Source organism: Calidris pugnax, unplaced genomic scaffold (assembly GCF_001431845.1).
Source record: "Calidris pugnax isolate Ruff unplaced genomic scaffold, ASM143184v1 scaffold20, whole genome shotgun sequence".
NCBI classification, from domain to species: domain Eukaryota; kingdom Metazoa; phylum Chordata; class Aves; order Charadriiformes; family Scolopacidae; genus Calidris; species Calidris pugnax.
Window position 1 is genome coordinate 27,569,810 of NW_015094510.1, and position 19,283 is coordinate 27,589,092.

The 19,283-nt window shown below is 43.9% G+C and overlaps 1 protein-coding gene across 1 annotated transcript in view; it reads left to right on the forward strand.

Annotated features, from left to right (window-relative positions):
- The window catches only part of ARHGAP20 (Rho GTPase activating protein 20), a 51,035-nt gene extending 34,665 nt beyond the window's left edge, over positions 1-16,370 (forward strand). The window contains 8 exon segments of the mRNA XM_014965689.1: positions 1,216-1,398; positions 5,881-6,059; positions 8,939-9,100; positions 10,235-10,344; positions 11,259-11,448; positions 11,930-12,041; positions 14,305-15,314; positions 15,316-16,370. Of these exon segments, the coding sequence (XP_014821175.1) occupies positions 1,216-1,398; positions 5,881-6,059; positions 8,939-9,100; positions 10,235-10,344; positions 11,259-11,448; positions 11,930-12,041; positions 14,305-15,314; positions 15,316-15,402 (2,033 nt within the window). The 3' untranslated portion in view covers positions 15,403-16,370.
- The last annotated feature ends 2,913 nt before the right edge of the window (positions 16,371-19,283 follow it).

Sequence of the window (19,283 nt, forward strand, 5' to 3'; positions counted from 1 at the left end):
TGCTGCAAATCTAACTCCAGTAAATCTTAGCATTCCTTCTTAAAGCAGCCTTAGCTACAAATGCTTTGCTGGAGTCAGACAACATTAATATTTATAAAATTTCTAACTTGTGCACCTTATAGACAGTGAAAACTGTTTTGTCTTTGAAACATACCAGACTTTGTCTTTCTGACTATTATTGTGTAGCTTCTCCAGATGCAATCACAGCTCTGGTTTTAAACATAGAACCAGAGAATTCAGAAACGGGAAGGGCCTTTCTAATTGACTGATACTCCCTCACTGCAAATTAAAGTTACAATCCTTGGAGAAAAAGAATCTGATATAAAACTGATGCTGTTCTTGATATTTATGCAAAGGTTTATTAGATAAGGACAGCTTTTATCATAGCTGCATCAGAAGAAGAGTTTGACTGTGCTTCAGCTTCACACTACCTATAATCTCAAATAACACCTCTTCCACTATCAGTGTTCAAGTCTAAGTGCGAGTTAACTAAAACATCTTAACATTGCGCCTGTATTTAAGGTATTTCAACTGCCAAGTTTTTAGACAAGTCCAAAAAGTATCTTCCTGGTAGGATTTTTGAAAACTGCACCAGAAATGAATTGCCTCTGTGTAGTCCCCAAAGATGCTGGTTAACGCCGAGCGTAGCTCATTTGCATTAGCCCTATGATTAACATTTCCTTCCTGTTTCAGCCTCAGACACGAACCGTAATTGTGTCTCGTTTGACTGAGTTGATGGCTGTGCATGGAGAGGGAGGGAAGATCACTCTCACACTGGATTTTTTGTGTTTGCACGCTCAGCAAACATTTGACAGAGGGTTGCTCCCAGAATCTCATTTCTTGCCAGAACTATATGAGCAACCAGTACCTCAACTTCACTCAGCTTCAGTGTCACGAGTAAAGCAGTAGAAAGAATAAACACTGAATTCAGAAATAGTCGCTTGTATTTTTTCTGATGGGCTTTTGTGTGATACCACTGTAATACGTCTGATTTTACTTTTATGCCTGTTTAACTACACTGATCTCAGTAACTCCGTATCTGCCAGTGTATGATTTATGCTGGTGTAAATATGCAGAAAAGCATCAATTCTGAGACTACTGAGGGGGAAGGCGCTGCAGGCCAGCATGCAGAATCTGCTTTTCCTCCAAGGCAGATGGAGTTTTGCAAGTCTCCAGTCAATCCAACGCCACTTACGATGATTTATCTTTGAACAGGACACGAATACCCCTTTGGAATTAAAATGAGCCACATTCGTGACGCCATGCCCCACGGATCAAAGCACTGTGCCTGCCCCCGGCAGCTTCAGGGGTCCTTCTTGACGGAGCAGCTGCCCCAGGAGCTGCAGTGCCAGTTTGTGCTGAAGCCAAGCCGCCTGGCCGTGTGCCACCAGCTGAACGGTAGGTGCCCTGCTGGCCCCCACAGCCCCCCGGGCCCTGCTGTTGAAAGCCAAGGTGCTGGGGTGGGGAGGGCTGGTTGGTGGCAAGCAGAGAGGAGCACGCAGGTGTACCTTCCAGCTGCACGGGGCTGGGAGAGGGAGGTTTGCAGTGTAGCTCTCCCTGATTTGAGTGTGCTGGGGTGTGTGTGTGTGTGTCATCTTTGTTAAGTTAAATTTTGACAAGCTGCCTGTCAAAGGGTTGTTCTTAAAGCAGCGAAAGAAAGACATGATCTCCTCCCTGCAATTTCTGTAAGTCTATTAGCTGAGCTTCTCTCTGCAGCCCTTGCCGTGCTCGGTAGCAAGGCAGAGTGGTTTTATGGTTCAGGAGTCAAGGCTTGACTTTGGCACAGAATTCCCAGGCAGCGTTTGTCAGCATCCTTTATCTCAACAAGGTACTTACACACCTGCCTCACTGGGACCCTCACCTGGCAAAGCCTGGGCATGTACTTGACCACCTAGATGAAGTGAGCAAATACAACTTCTTTATTTCAGTTCTCTTTGAGAAAAATGAATACAGTAATTTTTTTTTCAGCCCTTGGCCCTGGTGCTGCAAACATATGAGCACCTGCCTCTCTGTTTTGTACCCTGCTGTCAAGGATGCAATGACTGCTCACTGCTCATGAGTAAAACAAACAAGGTGATCTTTACAGGATTGGGGCATTAGACTAAAAACGCTGTAGAGTGAGGAGGCATGGCATGGTGTGGTTTTATTGTCCTTAGCACTCTGGCATACCCAGCTCAATTAGAAATTCTGCATTACTTTACCACTAATGATCATCTAATAATAAAGATAACATACACACACCGTTATCCTGTGCGCTCCCCAATAGCTAAGATGTCCCACAATATATGAATAGATCCATTTGTAATGTTTTTAGAAATTAAATATAGGGAGGTTACACCAGTGTCGATTACAAATTATTCCAGAAATTGATTGCATTTTATATAAATCATTTATATAAATCAATTTCCTTTCCACACTCCTTCATCCCCCCCCTTCCCCAGTAATTTGTATCATATATTACTTCATGGCATATTTTAGGAATGAGGCAATCTAGCAAAGGGGTGTAATTAGGTTTACAGGCCCCGCTTGGCAGCTGACGTTGACTGGCAAGAGAAAATAGAAATGCAAATCAGGCCTGTAAAGTTCTCATGCAGATGTGTTGTCAGCGGTGCGGTGCGAGCGGCAGGAGGGGAGGCTGGCTGTGGGGCAGCAGAAGCCTGGGGCAGCCTGCAAGTCATGCACAGGGATTGCACCAAGTGGGAGAAAGAGGCTTTTAGTCCATTCCCCTTTTCCTGCTTTCATCTGACAAAACCTTTTAAAGTGGTGTATAGGTCTGGCTGCTTGCAAACCAGGTGATCTTGCATACAGCTCCCTGTTTGTTGTGCTCTTCCTAACTCTTTCTCCCCTATTTCGGTTTTGGAAAATGTCAGAGGGTACTATGATCTGGCTCTGGGCTCATCTTCAGATCAGCAGGACAAAATCTGTGTTGTTATTAGGTAACCACTAGGCACATCACCACATACAGGGCAAATTTATAGGGAGTGGAGCCTGTAACCCCACATTTCACTGCCACACGTGCTGTGCTGTCCTCCCTCCCATCCCTTCCCTGCACTGATACCGCTGTGCGGGACACGCTGTCCCTTCTGGAGGCAGCAAGGGGTAGCTGCCCAGTTGTACCAGTGTGCACGATGGCTAGACAGCTTTGTAGGTGTTGACAAGCAGACATGACTGACAACTGGCCATCATGTCAAATAAGTAGCTGTGTGGGCACCGGTTGTAGTGGTGTAGTTGAACCAGCTGTCCTGGCAGGATGGTTAAAAAAAGTGCAGAAGAATTTACAGTGTGAAGGAGCTGGAGTGTTTCTGTTGCCTGTCCTGCAGCCTTTCAGCACGTAACAGGAATGGTCACCTGCCAGTTAAACATAGCCATTGAATAATGCTCTTGAGTATGTCTAAAAAGTATTGTAAATACTGCTTTGCTTAAAGTTTAACTTGAAAGAGCCGACTGCTGTCAGTGGCTGGCCTGTAATCCAAATTATTATATAATCGTCTGCTAAAAGAGAAAGCGAAATTTCAGCAAGTTGGTCTCAATACAGAAAAGAGGTCTTTGAAAACTGCTTGACAGTTAGGGGTTTGATCAGAAAGGATGCTAAGTTGTTCAATAGATCTGAGGTTCTATTTAGAAGTTTCTGGTTGGTTCGCAAGAAGAGGATATGCCACTTGCAGGGCTGGGACACTACTTATAGATAGAAATTCCCTGCATGTAAAATACAGAATCACAGAATCATAGAGTGGTTTGGGTTGGAAGAGAATAGATGGGCTGCTGTGAGCTCTGAGCAAGATCTGCAACCAGACAAGTACTGCATTTTTTCTGTTTCTGGACTAGAGTAATCCACCAGAGCAAGGCCCTGGTGTTTTTGTATGGAAGTGCTTCTACAGATCAGTAATTGGCATCCCTCTTGGCTGAGAGGAGACTGGGCTTCTCTTAGTGTTGTAACTTTGCACAGCTTCAAGAAAGGAAAGTGTACCTCCTCCCCTTCTCATCTGCTCTTTACCTTAAGATTTTTCAACCCCCTTAGAAAAGGGGATATGAAAAGGATGAGTTTTCCTTTTGTTCAGTGAATGTTAGTTTTGTAAGTGACATGGCATTTTGTTGCCATACATCAGTTGTTGGTTTCTGCCCTGGTATGTTGAAGAACACTTACTAAGATTTCCTTCCTGCCTGCCCCAGGAGAGAGCTGCAGTTAATCATGGTTACCCCTTGCTCACAGTGTCAGTTGGGGCCGTGGCTTTTTAAGAGTGGAACAAACAGTGAAAGACTAATAAAAGTTCCTAGTTTTAAGACCCATTTTTTCCACTTCTGCTATTCCTTGTTCCCCAAGATAGCGTTTCTTCTTAATTTTTACTTCCACTGAGATCTACAGGGTTGCCAGAAAAAAATACCAATTTGTATTGGCCATTGTGTGAATAGAACTCCAAGTGATGCAAACCATATCCACGTGCTAATATCCAGCTTGTCTGAAAGAAAAATTGCCATTTTGAAAGTTATAGGTTAGTTATGTTCTCCCAAAACATGATGTGTCAAGTAAAGCCTTACACACTGCCAAGCTTATATTTCATGAGGATTTGGACTGCTTAAAATGTATATCCTCCTTATTATTTTTTATTAAAAGAATTTTTCATCAGGGTTTCACATTCATATGTTCACATTTTGAGTTAAACCATAACTTTTCATCCTGTAAGCGTCTAATGAAAAGACTTCCACCCATTCCCAAAGGGAGCATGATCTAGAATGGGATGACGTATAACAAAAATCAGTATTTGGGCTAAAAAACAAGTGTAGTAAAGTATAGGAGAGAAAAATCTGGTATTATACCACAATCCTTATTTTGCGAGCCTTGCTTCTACCGTCTGTTTCTACCCTCTGCACTCCACAGCAGCAGAAAGCAAAATGTTTGACCAGGTGGAAGAACGAGCTAATAGAAAGGTGCACAGCGTAGGTAAGCTACTAAATCAAAGCTGACTGGCTTTGAAAACATCTGGAAGAGGAAAAGTATATTAGAATAAGTTTGTTTTCTGATTAGCACTTTCATCATAAGCAGTCTCAACCCACCCTTAACCCATGCTGTTAAGAAGCATTTACACTGGCTGATGTTGAGAAAGGTCATGTGAGAAAAAACCCCTTTTTGCATCCTAATATCAGTATTTCCTTCTCTATCCTCTGCAAATAAGAGCTTCAATTAGATGTTTCATGAAATATAAACGAAGACAAACGGAGCCCATCAGTGTGCAAGCAGCATGCTGAAATGCCAGCTGGAAGGCGTTGATTAAAGGGCAGGCACCGTCCCTGGGCCATGGTCAGCGATTGCTTGGAGCGAGGGCACTAATGATACACTTGATTTGTGGAGCAGAGAGAAAGGGCAGTGACTTTTCCTGCTCTGAAAACATCTCAAGCCATTAGCTGATTCTCTGGTGTTACTTGTGGAGAGAGCAGGTGCTCTCCCGCATTGCCAGGGGAGCCAGGGTGCCTCCGGACAGCTGGCCAAGGTGAGGGCAGTGGTGTTTATATGTTATTTTTTTCCAAAGAAGGTCTGTGGTTTATGCACCTGTGGATGGGAAATGGGTTATTGGCAGAGTCCAGCTCCGTGTGAAGCCAGCTGAGGTTTGCCATCCCGCACTTAGCAGTAAGTGCTGACACTGTGGTCCAGCAGTGCTGTGCAGATCCTGGTGATCCTCTTAAGAGCCTGGGTAAGGCAGCACATTCTCCACACACACACACACACAGGTATGCACATGGTGGGATTAGGCTGAGCCGGATGCCAAGGAGTTGGTTGAGTTCATGACATTTTTTCCTTTGAAACCATAGCAACCACCGCAAAACAAATACTGGAATTAGAACTGAAATGCATTTCTTCTAATAAACACCTTTCTCTTTTCCCAGACTTAAGCCAGAAGTCATTTAAAAGGAAAAGATCTATCATAAATTGGGCTTTCTGGCGTGGCCCAGGCACTCACTTGGATAATGCACCCCTCTCCTCAACATCTGCTGCTCCTGGGAAGCTCTTTGGCCTCTTGCTAACAGCCATCTGTGAGGATGACAACCTGCCCAAACCCCTCTTGGTGAGTCCTGGGCTCGGGCTGGCTCTTACAGTGGTGGAATTTCTTTGTGTAATGAATGAGAATATGGGGGCACTTTGTAAACAGGGCACTGAAATTATCGAAGCAGAGAAACCAGAAGGAAACCTCATTTGTGGTTCTCAGCAAGAACTTTGGTTTTTAAGATATGCTGTGGTCAAGCGTGGTTGACAAACCACTTGAGAAACGCATGTGATTGGGCTGCCACTCTGGGCTATTTCTTCTTTGTAGCCCATGCTATAAGGCTGGTTCCCTGATCTTCACTTATGCAGTGTAAATATATACTTTTTAAACCACTCCCAAGATCTCTGTAAAATCCCCAGCTCCATAAATGTGGCATCTACTGTCCCACTTAGCCATGTTTGTATGCAAACGCTACCTGCCCTTCAGCAGACAGTTTCAGAGCCTTTCTTGAAGGTATCCCAGGACAGGTAAGCACTCTGGGTCCTCGTTTTTGATCTGACAGCACCACTGCAAACATAGCTGGGCAGGCAGAGGCTGCAGGAGCATCTTTTCCTCCTGTCTCAAGGGAGCACTAGTGCTGCGTGTGGTCTCCAAACCAGTCCAGGAACATGAAAAAAGGTTGTCCTAGAGCCCATTCCTAGGCATAATTAAGGCAGAATGCGTGGCATTTTTGGTCAGGGCTGAGGGCTGCCCAGCAATTGAAACGTTTACAGAGTGGGAGTGACCTCCACAGGATTGGGCCTCTCACCCCAACAGCCTGGCTTTCAGCTGGAGCAGCTTGCCAGAACCCCACTGAAATCAGCAGGGTTACACCAGTTTACAGGAAGAGATGGTTTGTCTCCTAAGCTTGTGCTTGATGTGCTGCCTGAATAGTGAATCATACCAGGACTTCTCAGGTCTTTTAATAGTGTGGGTTTGTTATTTTCTTTTCAGGGGAAAAATGTGCATTTTTATCATTTAGGTTCTTTAAATAAGCCATCCAGAGATGAACCCTGTAAGAACCTGGTCTCTCATTCTCTCTGTCTGAGACATAAGCCAATGCTGCATTTCAGAAATTTCTCCAAAACGTAAATATTAGTAAATTTTTATCTGAAAAAACCCAAAGTTACTAAACACAGAATCACAGCTTGATAGACTTTGTGCTTTGAATCTGAAACACTGTGTTTATGCCACAAAATATAACTTTTGATTTCATGCAGCATCTCTAGAGAATGGAATCCTGCGTCTGAGGGACTATGTGAGATTTACCCGCAAGAGAAGGAAAATACCAGGGATGAACGCTGCAGGCGTGTTTGATATCTCTGCTCCAGAGCTTCAAACTTGTTTTTACAGCTGAAGGGCTCTCTTTTAGCCATAGCCATGCTGAATTGTCTTACACCATTAGCTTCATTCATGTAATTTTGTCTGGGTTAACTACGTTCGTTTGGGATTTCCAGTTTTATCTTGTGGACATTTTATTCAAAATGTATTTTTGAAGCATTTGTTCATGCACTAAGATCCTGTGCTGTGGGACTCAGCCTGTTTTGACAGCCGAGCTCTAAATCCCTGCAAAGAAAATGGAAATGCTGACATGAATCCTGCTGCCATGAAAAGTTCTCCCTCCAAAGTGCCTGCACTTACATGAATGCTTGGCTTTCAACTTCTACAAGAGTGAGAAAGAAATGTTGTAGAAGAAAAGTAAAAATAGTATCTTCCATTAGAGTCGTTTGCATTGCTGTGTGTGGGGAAGGATCTGCCTTACAGCCCAGACTAGGAAAGTCACCAGACCCCACTGCTTGGCCTTTGCTGTTACAGTAACTTGGTTTAATGATGGCAAACTCTCCCCCAGTGTCCATTTTCTTGCCATTTCTTATGATAACTCAGTCCTCAGACCACTATGTGTGTGCACCTACTCCCAGAGACTCTGTGCACTCGTTTCCCCCTCAAAAGAGACAAACATGACAAATTCCATATTACTTGGAGCAGGCCTGGGAAGAGGTGACCAGCATGTCTGAGAGATGACCCACAGGAGCATATTGCCTTAGGAGAGGTCTCTGATTTCAGCATTTCCTTTTCTGCTCTTTTTCCTCTCTTATTTAGCTGAAGAAATCCGTCCCTCCTGTTATTTTGAAAGCTAGACAGGAATCTGCTTGTTTTCCCTTTCCTCTTAAATATCTCACGTAGTGAGCTGTCTACCTGTTTACTCCTTTGCAGCCTCATTGGCTTCAGAGGAGCCATAAGCCAAACTCTACTCCTCTTTGGGAGACCTCTCAGGTGGGAGCACCTTGCCCCAGAGGTGGTCGTGCTGACAGCCCTGAGCAGCTTGCAGAGTGTGGTACTACACACAAGAAGTAAAAAAGGGTAAAATGCTAATTCTGATCAGGTGTAGAAGTGCAGATAATTATCAACAAACAAATCACTTTCCAGCTTAGGTAAAATCTCATTTTTTTCAGGCATGGAACAGAAGTCTTTGTCTCTGGTCGGTGATAATATTGAACACACTGATGAGTAGTGAGGGTTTCTTCCTGCAAAGCAGTGTCTGGCTGAGGTCGCTGTCAGATGCAGAGCTTTGGGTTGGGTAGACCACTCTCCTTTTCCCATACCACAGTGTTTATATATTTAAATGGCTTGGCTAAAGCTTGCACAGACCCTGGAAGATCATGCAGGAGGTTAGTGCTCAGCAGTGGCAGCACAGTATTTCTGAGGGAACGTTTTCCAAAATCAGAGCCCCGGACCACAGCTTTGCTGTGCGGTTTGGCACGGCTTGGAGGCTGAGCCTTGACTTGGGAGGTGTTTTTGTGTTTGACTTGTAAATTTTTTAGCACTCAAAGGTTTTCACCTGTGGCAAACCTACATTTTAATGGCACTTTACAATAAAATGGATTTCTGAGAAAGCCTCTCTGCCTTTTTATTTCCTTTAGGACATGCTTTCCCTGCTTTACCAAGAAGGCCCTTCCACCGAGGGTATTTTCAGACGCTCTGGAAGTGCAAAAACCTGCAAAGAGCTCAAGGAGAAGCTCGATTCAGGTGCTGAAGTGGACCTAGCCTGTGAATCCATATTTGTGACAGCATCTTTGTTTAAGGTATGTGAAGAAAGTTCCTTTCCCCATTTTTGGGTGAGAGCAGCACAGATCCTGGGCAGAAACAAGTAGGACTTTTTCCCAGGGACAGGCCCAAAGAGGACTTGGTGGGCTGAATTGAGAGGAAATGAGCTGGCTTATTAACATTGGGAGGATCTCCAAAGGAGGCTACAGCTGAATCAGGATGGGGAAGAGGACTAGCCAGCTTGTTTTGCTGCCAGCTTTCCTGAGGTCTCAGGCACAACCTGGTCCTATTACTCTCTTTATCTCTGCTTAAAGTCAATGAAATACTGGAAAGGCAGGTTTGCAGACCTGTTTCCTTACTTGTCAGAAATCCTCTACGCTACAGACCCCAGTGAGTGTATAGTGTTGCCCAAAATATTTGGATTAATTTTCCCATGCATTATCTTTTCTTACAGACCTGCACGTTAAAAACAATGTTCTATGTGCAAAAAGCACCCCAAGCCTTCAGTAAAATTTGAGTTACAAGGAGGATCAGCATATTTCTTTTCACATTTTAGTAAAATGCATCTGTTTATGTGTAGTGGTTGCTTAGAAGAAATAGTAATCTCCGTTCTCAAGCAAGCACTGCTTCACTTGAATGTTTTCATTGCAGATAGCTCTTCCTCTTGCTACCATGTGAGAGGTTTTCATGGGTGAGACTTACACAATTGCTTTCCTACTGGTGGATTTAGGGATTGATTAGGGGAAGGAAAGTAGGGGTGCTTTGGAGTGCTTATGGGCTGGTGGTGTTGGAGCTTATCAGCTAAGGTGACGAAATGGGCACTACAGATGAAGTTAAGTGATAAGTGAAGACAGACATTATGCAGCATCAAAATAACTTGTCCCACTGCAGATTTTTTAGCTCAGCAATAGCAGATGAAGCATCCAAGTAATTCTATTTTGATGGGAAAGGATGAGGAAAGGGCAGGAAAATACTCACTTTAAGCATAATCCAAAGTACTTCTTTATCTCAGATGATTTTTTGCTGGGTTTGGTTGCTGTGTGGAACAAGATGCTTGTCAGCTAGTGCTGTCCCACTGATACACCCTCTTGTATCTGCATAGCTTATTCCTACTCCCTCCCGCGCTCCAGAACAGCTGTTCATGTGTTTTGCTCTTCTTTTCTCTTGATAAGGATTTTCTTCGTAACATCCCAGGCAGCATTTTGTCATCCCAGCTCTGTGATAAGTGGGTCTCAGTGATGGATCAAGGAAATAATGAAGAGAAGATAAAAAGCATCCAAAGGTAGAGTTACTTACATTCTCTTTATTCTTTTCCTATAAATTTATATCCCAGAATGCAGAATCGCAAATATTCAACTTAGAAATTATAATTTTTTAAAAAAATATCTATGTACATGACAGAGCATTCAAACTTACATATGTACTTTAACGACTGCCTCTATGGGACAATTTTCTGACTCTCTTTTGTCCTGCTTTTCTGCCTTTTTTTGATGCCAGTAAATAAATGAAATACCCTTTCATGAAAAAAAAAATATTTGTAGTATTTGTAAATACGCTGTCCAAGATCTGGATTTCTACCTAATAACAAACCCAAAATCATCTGCCAGGAACATTGGGGTCCTAGGTGAAAGGGTAGCTGAAATCAGTTCCTTTTATATTCCCCCTCAAATTTTAGTGACCATTTTGAAGCCAAGATGGAATTGTGAATGAAATACTGGAGTGTAGTGACAAGGGAAGTCTCCACTCTTTCAGGTGATGTAAAACAGAAGGTTTATGTCATAGGACACAGCTTTGTGCGCCAACTGACCTCATGCATACTTACATACATGCATTCTTATGGCAACAAGATGGCATGGAGAGAAAACCAAACTGTTTGGTTAAGTGAATAGTGAATTATCAGGCAACTTAGGTGAAATACAGTTTTGTCTCATACATTGTATTTGGCATATTAGTTTGACAGAGGGTAATTTTGTGTAAGGGTGTTTTCTGTCCTCCCAGAAAACTGTTCAGAAGTGTGTCACAGTGAGGGAAAGCAGCCCAGCAGGAACACCTCTTCCACACACTCCCTGGTTTAATTAGTGGACCCTGTTACCCTGCTTATATATTTTCATTACCTTGACTTGTGTGTGTCTATGGAAAATGGTTTCATTTTGTCCAGTCACTAATTTGAAGAATTACATTTGTGTATGTTTTCAGGTTAATAGAGCAGCTCCCCAGAGCTAACGTTGTTCTCTTACGGTACATCTTTGGAGTGCTGCACGGTATAGAGATGCGATCTGAGGAGAACCAGATGAATGCGTTTAATCTGGCGATCTGCATTGCACCCAGCCTGCTCTGGCCTCCTGTCTCCTCCACCCCTGATGTAGAAAGTGAATTTACAAAAAAGGTAAGAGACAACTGCAGTGTAGCGAAAAAGCAAACTGACCTTCATCCTGCTCGACCAGCCTGTTGATTACAAACATGAAAACAGTCAGGTACCTCTTCAGATCAGGACTTGTCCTCTTATCAGGGCTCCAGAAATGTTCACCTGTCCATTCTCATCATCTGCCTGAAAGAAGGGGAGGGAGATCCTACAGCAATACCCAGTGTATTAGCCAAGTGCTTCTTTCATCAAAAAGGTTATGCTGACCTTGGAACAAGACAGAGCAGAAATGGAAAAGACATATACCAGGATGTATACTGGGACATTTTAGCTGGGCCTGGATGTTTTCCACGGGCCCAGGAGATCAGAAGAGGAGTTCCTGGGTGTTGGGGGGCACATTATGGATGGGCAATTTGCTCCTGTTCCTCATCTGTATGGTGAGCTTGCCCCAAGTGAAATAATGGAAGATCTGACAAGACATCTCTCTCTCATTGTTTTGTTGCAGATTTCTAGTCTGGTACAGTTCCTCACAGAGAATTGCTGCAGGATTTTTGGAGAGGAAATTAACTCCCTCTTTGGAGAAATACTGATGACATGCAAGAGAGAGAACAGCTCAGGTAATACAGGTGATGTTTTGATCCTGTTAGAGAGCTGAACTCAGCCAGGGAAAAGATCAGTATATTCTGCAGAAGAATGCTGTTAACTCTTCATGTGGTGTTCCCAGATAATGCTGTTCTTCTTTTGTCCAAAGTATTGTTGATAATTACTGATTCAACTTATCATAGACCTGAACTATTCATAAAATGCTCTCCCAAAGAATCCTTTGCTCCTGTTCCAGTTATCTGAGCCACTACATTAAAAAACTGGGGGGAAACAAAAAAAAAAAAGAAAAAGAAAAAGAAAAAGAAAAAGAAAAAGAAAAAGAAAAAGAAAAAGAAAAAGAAAAAGAAAAAGAAAAAGAAAAAGAAAAAGAAAAAGAAAAAGAAAAAGAAAAAGAAAAAGAAAAAGAAAAAGAAAAAGAAAAAGAAAAAGAAAAAGAAAAAGAAAAAGAAAAAGAAAAAGAAAAAGAAAAAGAAAAAGAAAAAGAAAAAAAAAAAGAAAAAGAAAAAGAAAGAATATCTGGAGAAAGGAAAAGAAAGCAAAAAATGTGGAGGTTTCTTCTCAAGTCTACGATTTTTGCCCCAGCCTCTGTTTTCCCAGAATATCAGTGAGTCAGTGGTTCTAATACATCTATGACACCATTATATTAGGGTTGAAAGCATCTATTCTTCATTATCAAAAGAGAGAGATCTCCAGAGTTTCAGTGGGACATGCGGATTTTGCTCCCAGCACAGAAAAATCATGGAACTGGGGACTGACAATGTCCAACAGACTAGTTGGCAGAGCAATCCAGAATATCATTAATGCTCTTTTTCTCTCCAGCCCTGTGACAATATTGATTTTCACTGTAGTTTTGGGTGTCCCCTTAAAATATTTCTAAGGCAGTGTTTCTGTGAAATAAATTTTGACACAATTGGCCTATACTGAAAGTGGTGATGGCGCCTGCTCCGGCGTGCCAGACTGAGTCAGCGTGGCTGTCCCAAACTCTTCGTGATCTGCCTTCGGTGAAATTTGCCGAAATTTTGTGAAATCCAGTGAAGTTTGGCTTGCCTCCTCCCCGAGAGTGGAAGCACGTGGGCTCTGCCGTGCTGGGATGTGCTGGGGCTGGGAGCTCAGCCCTGGGATGGGTGAGAGCAGCGGAGGGAGTTTTTGGGCACGCAGTGAGTGACAGGCAGGGTGACTGCCCATGCGTGAGCCCTCCCTGCTGCACAAGTGAGATAAGCCAGCTTAGCGTAGCCCGGAGCAAAAGAGATTGAATGTAATTCCAATTATCGCATGTACAGAACAGGGCCCAGGTGTTGGGTGGAAATGAGGTGACTGTTTAAACTGAGACTAGAACTTTCCTCATAGCGCTGCTCTTAAAAAATATTGCAATTTCTGGAAGACCACAAAAGCACAAAGTATGCCCTGTTTTCTTTGTTTGCCTAGAAAAAGGAAAGAAAGGTTAAACGTCGCTTTCAATATTCAACAATGAAAAGAAAAAGTCAATAAATTACTGATTTATTATACTGTATGTACATTATTGTTTACAGCTGGATTACTTATTACTAAAGTTCCCCACCTTACAAAAAAACACCACCACCAAAGACCCTAACCCTCATTTGTGCCGTTATCCTGTGCTTCTTGGGAGTGTTGGTGAACAGCCGGCTTAACATGAGCCAGCAGTGCGCCGAGGTGGCCAAGAGGGCCAATGGCATCCTGGCCTGTATCGGGAATAGCGTGGCCAGCAGGAGTAGGAAGAATTACTTTACTGAGAGGGTGGTCAGGCACTGGAACAGCCTGCCCAGGGAGGTGGTGGAGTCACCATCCCTGGAGGTATTTAAGAAACATGTAGACATGGCTCTTCAGGGCATGCTCTAGTGCCCAAGATTATTGGTTTGTGGTGGGGTGTTGTGTGGGGGGTTGTGGGTGTGGGGTTTAGTTGGTGGGTGGTGGTTTTGGGTTTGTTGTTTTTGTGGTGGTTGTGTGGGGTTTTTTTGGTTTGGTTTTTTTTGTGGGTTTTTTTTTTTTTGGTGGTTGGACTCGATGATCTCAGAGGTCCCTTCCAACCACTAAGATTCTGTGATTCTGTGATTCTTCACTCAACTGCAACTTAGCATTCATTCCAGTTTTTCCATTTCAAAATTAGAGAGTAATTTTTTTCTGAAATGCTTGAGGAATCTTTAAAAGGCGAATGATCTTGAAAGTAAAGGGTACTTGCCAAGAAAAAATAATCCTGCAGCTGCTTGTCGGCAGGGTGGCTCAGTCGCTGACGTGTTGTCTCTTGGTCTGTCCTTGCAGACGCCGCCTCCCTCCATCTGAACGACTCCTCCTACGACAGCCTGGAGAACGAGGCGAACGATGAAGCCGACTCCTCTTCCAGCGACTGGATTAAGAACCGAGACCAGGATAACAGGAGCAGGGAGTCTGTCTTCACCCTGAGCGACGGCGATTCGGAGCAGACGGAGGTGGATGAAATCCAGAGCAAAACCAAATCGAAACAGTTGACGATTTCTGTTGACGTACACCGTAAGTTTTCATCACAGGAGAACTCGGAGAACGAGTCTCTCTGCTCCAATGCACTGGGCTTCTCCTCAGCAGCTACCTCAGGCACTCTCAAAGCCTTGAGGAGACACAGGCGCTCCTCAGAGCCAGCAATTGGCCTCCTCGCCCCCAGCTTTGCCCGCATTGGTGACAGTCATGAGAAGGCAACACGCAAAGCCAGCTGTGACATTGTCCTGTCTCACGAAGATGAAGACTATCTCCGTCAGCTTCGGTCATTGCAGATGGAAGGGCAAAAGCTTATCAATCAGAGCTTGATTATAGGGATTAACGTTGGTAAAAGTGACAACACAAACCAAAACGTTGAAAAGAAAGACTTGTCCCATTGCCTCCTGCCTCCAACGCCAGAGGGATTAAATATTTGCTCAGGATTTAGCTCTTCTAGCCTGTCTTCTCCTGCCACATCTCCGTCTGTGTCGTCGATGAGCTCTCTGGACAGTGCTTTCTCTCAGTTTTCAGACCAATCTGTGTTTACCCCAACTGAAACCTCCTCCCCTTTCGATAGCACTTTTCAGTCGCTAAAGAAACATGAAGACACTGCCGCTGAAGCGGCCGATGACTATTTGGTTACACCCACCAAGGTGCCACCATCTCCACAACCTACCGACGCTTTGGCCGAGGGGGGCTTGGTGGAGCCCAATGGCCGGCCAGCGCCCCTGAAACCTGCTGACGGAGTGGATGGCTATTTGATTAAGCCTGACCTTCAGCCATTACCTCTGAAAGTCGTAGGAAGAGACAGACTTCATGATCCAAGGGCAAAGAGGAGGTCTAGAAGAGCATTACAGCAATCCAAAGTTTGAAGAGACTGACCAAAGCTTTTTTGCGGAGGAATCTTAACGCTTAAAATAAACACCATAAAGAAAATGCCTTTGGTGTTAATGTGTGTTCATTTTAAGTTTAATATCCAGGTTGTTCAAATTTAATTGAGCAGTCCCCAGATTCACAGGTTTTCCTTTTTTAGGAAACTGTCTGAGCAACGTTCCCACATAAAGCTTTGCAAGAACACTGTAAGAATCATAAAAAATTGCTAAAAAGCAAGCAGACGGAAAACTCCAGAAAATCTGGCAGGGTCCCAGGAGGTACCTAAGAGCAGCACCCCGTTCTCTGAGCCTGCCGGGGCAGCGGGGGGACCTGCTGGGCCACCCCCCTTGACCACTCGTGTGTTGAGCCTTGCGGATGTGAGTCCCAGTCCTTTGTGGTTTTGGTGTAGCGTGACGAGTCAGCGTAGATCCCATAACTGTGGTATTATACTACTGTTCTGAAGCTGATAGGTATTACCTTCGTTGTCCTCCAAGGAGTAAGTGTATTGTTTCCTGTGTGTTGATGAGGTGCGTTTGATAGGTGTAGTTATTTCTTTCACACGGCAAAAAGAAAGAAAAAAATAAGCTCAAAAATATGTGAGGAGAAACGCTGAAGCTTGTAACTAACACCTCGCGACTCTGTGTGTTTCATTTATTGTGCTTTGTTGGCTGTTCTGTTCGTGTTTAAGTTGTGAATAGTTTCTTAACATTGCTGTAAATGGCATTATGTATTATTGCAAGCAGAACACATGTAATTTTATTATGCAGCATCTAAAACATCATATAATATATTAAAAGTAATGCATTATCTAAATGCTTTGAGTTTGTATAATATATCCTGATAAATTTTGCTATTATATATGTTCTGAAAAAAAAAAATGTGTATTTTTGTACTTGCAAAAAACTGCTGCTAATTTTACGAGTTCTGTTTTGTTGTTACAGCACTGGTATTGATGTGTATGCATTCAATGCTATATATATTAAATATTATTTGTTATGTCATAAGTTGAATTTATATTCCGTGTGATTTTTTTAGAAGTCAGCTCTGCTCCCAGGGTTGGCACCGTGAGGAAGGACGGCAGCGTTTTTCCTCCTCTTTGGGTGGCATCATTCATGCCGTGGGTCATCATCTCGGTAACTTTTGTAAATTTGGTAACATTTCACACGAATTCCTACCCTTTTGCTCTTCCTCCAGAGAGAGGAGGGTGTTTTCAGTGAATGGGGTGGAGGTAACATGGAGGTGGGGATACAGCTGATAGGGAGGTGCAAGATGATCTTTTTGGGTGATGGATATTTGGGTTGGGAGCAAGGAGAGGAGGGGAGCGAGGCACTGGGTGAGAGCAAGATTAACTCTTCAGAATTATCAGGGTTACAGAGAAGGCAAGAAGGAATGGCAGGGCCAAAGTGGACACACCTGGGTGTGCGTGCATGCGTGCACACAGTGCTTCTGAGATTGCATGGATTCATTAATTCACTTTTCATTTCCAAAATCCCTCCCCCACCCCGGTTAATACCGGCCATTACCGGAGTTTCAGACCCTGTTCTGCTGAACTTCACTCTGGGAAAGGTGCCTGTGCTCCTAAATCACTGTGCATTTCTGGCGGGTGTAGGCATGGCCTATGTGCTAAGCCATTTCCACGGATTATCGGCATGAAAGGTTTTAGCTCTGTATCAGCCAGGATGGACACTCTCCAGCAGAATGGACACTCCCAGGCTCTCCTGAGCCAACAGGAGAGATGGGGAGGGACTCCATATCAGGGAATGTAGCCATAGGACGAGGGGTAATGGCCTTGAACTGAGAGAGGAGAGATTTAGATTAGATATTGGGAAGAAATTCTTTCCTGTGAGGGTGGTGAGACACTGGAACAGGTTGCCCAGAGAAGTTGTAGGTGCCCCATCCCTGGAGATGTTCAAGGCCAGGCTGGACGGGGCTTTGAGCAACCTGGTCTAGTGGGAGGTGTCCCTGCTCATGGCAGGGGGGTGGGAACTGAATGGTCTTTAAGATCCCTTCCAACCCAAACCATTCTATGATTCTATGATTTGGAAGGGGGAGTTGTGCGTTAACAAAGTTAGAAATCCCTGTACTTGAAAATACAGAATCAGAGGGTTATTATTTTGGGCTCCAATCCTGCAGATGCTGTACCTTTAAGCAGAACTGCATTTGTGGAGACCCACACAATGCAATCAACCATGAAGCGCTTTAGCCCCACACCAGCGCGTGCAGTGATGTGCAGGCTCAAAGACTTCACTGCAACTTGTTCTTTCCCATATTTTTCATATTCGGCTATTTTAATAAAAATGCAGTAATACGCAGAGTCTGATCTGTAACAGTCACCTTCCAAAGGTAAAATCCTTCGTATGTGTTTTAAGAACTGTCATCTAATAGCCCTACATATGCACCTCCTTGAAAACAAACAAAAAAAAGGTGCTATTTTGAAAGAAAACAGCTACTCTGCATTTCTTTTCGAAACGGTGAAAAGCATGTTGCCGTGCTGCCAAGATTACATCAAGTAGCAAATGCTGATTCATTGCAACAATAATAAAGCTTTCGAAAAACCTCTGGTCGCTGCAATATAAATGTTCTGTCCTACAAATGATATCTTCCAGCAAGTCATTTGTCTCTGCTCCGTCTGAAGTAAAAGTGTATCCAAGAGTGCTTGGATGTGAAACGGATTAGGTGTCTGCTCTTGGGCTGTGGCTGATGCTGGAGCTCTGGTGGCTTCAGGCGGAGGGTGAACAAGGGATGTGGACCCAGCACCGTTTGAGATGTGTTTCTGTCTCAGAAGACGTACACCCCGCTGCTGCGTGGGGCACGGTCTGCGGCAATCACACAAAAAACTAATGGGGAAGGTCACTGTCTGCAGCCCCTCGCTGGAGGAATGAAATGCTGCTAAGATCCAAAATGAATTATATTGAATGCTTTCAGAGTGTCAGACGCGACTCTGAAGGCTGCAGTAGGTGGCAGCTTGAGGTACGCTCTTGTTGGGCGGCCAACATTTTGTGTCCCTGCTCTCCCTTCCCCTGGACACCTCCACGGGCTGGGACAGGATCTCTGGTCCATGGAATGCTAAAAAGAAAGTTTTTGAACTTTTTTTGTCATCTTTGGTGATGGCCTGTGAGAAGGTACTGGGGTGAGGGTGGCTGAGTACCTCCTTCTGCTCTGGCTCCATCTGGGTGCCCCAAACACTGGGGTCCCTGGTGAGGTCCTGCCCAGGTCCCGGCCACCACAGGACACCAGGTCTCCCCCAGCCACCCGTGGGCCTCGACTGGCAGCGGAGAGTGGCCACTTTGGAGGAGGTGCACGAGTTTTAGGGACAAATGGTAGGCGAGATGTTTCCTCTTTCCTGGTGCAGCAAAACTTAACAGAAAAATAATGTAATAAAAAATGGCTGACTTTGGGAAGGAACAGTGGCGATGACTCCTTGTTCACTGCTGTCAAGAGCACAAACTGAAGCAAACTGACAAATCACCTCTCTCACTTGGACTTTCTGTCCCACAGGGGTTCATGATCTCATCGTTAATGAGCATCCTGCCTCTCTTTCACAAGTACTAACCATCTTTCCTTTCAGGTAATTTCAGAGATTTATATAATGCAAATTAGAGCAATTTGTTCTCAACCTGCATTGAAAGTTTTTTTGCCTTTTTTTTTTTTTAGCCCTGGAAAAAGATGTATGTGCCTGAAATTCTGAAATTTCATCATTGAGGTTTTTTACTGTTGGTTTTTTTTTTTTTTTTTGTGGTCTTTTCCATTTTTCTTCATTAGTCTCGTGAATGCTATTGCTTCATCTCTGCAAGCTTTATCTCTCCAGCACAGCTCCATGCAGGAAGACACATCCCATCTATTCTCTGCTTAACCAGTTTGTAGAGTTCAAGCAAAATAGATTATAGATCCTGGGGTTGAAGCTTGACCTTTAAATT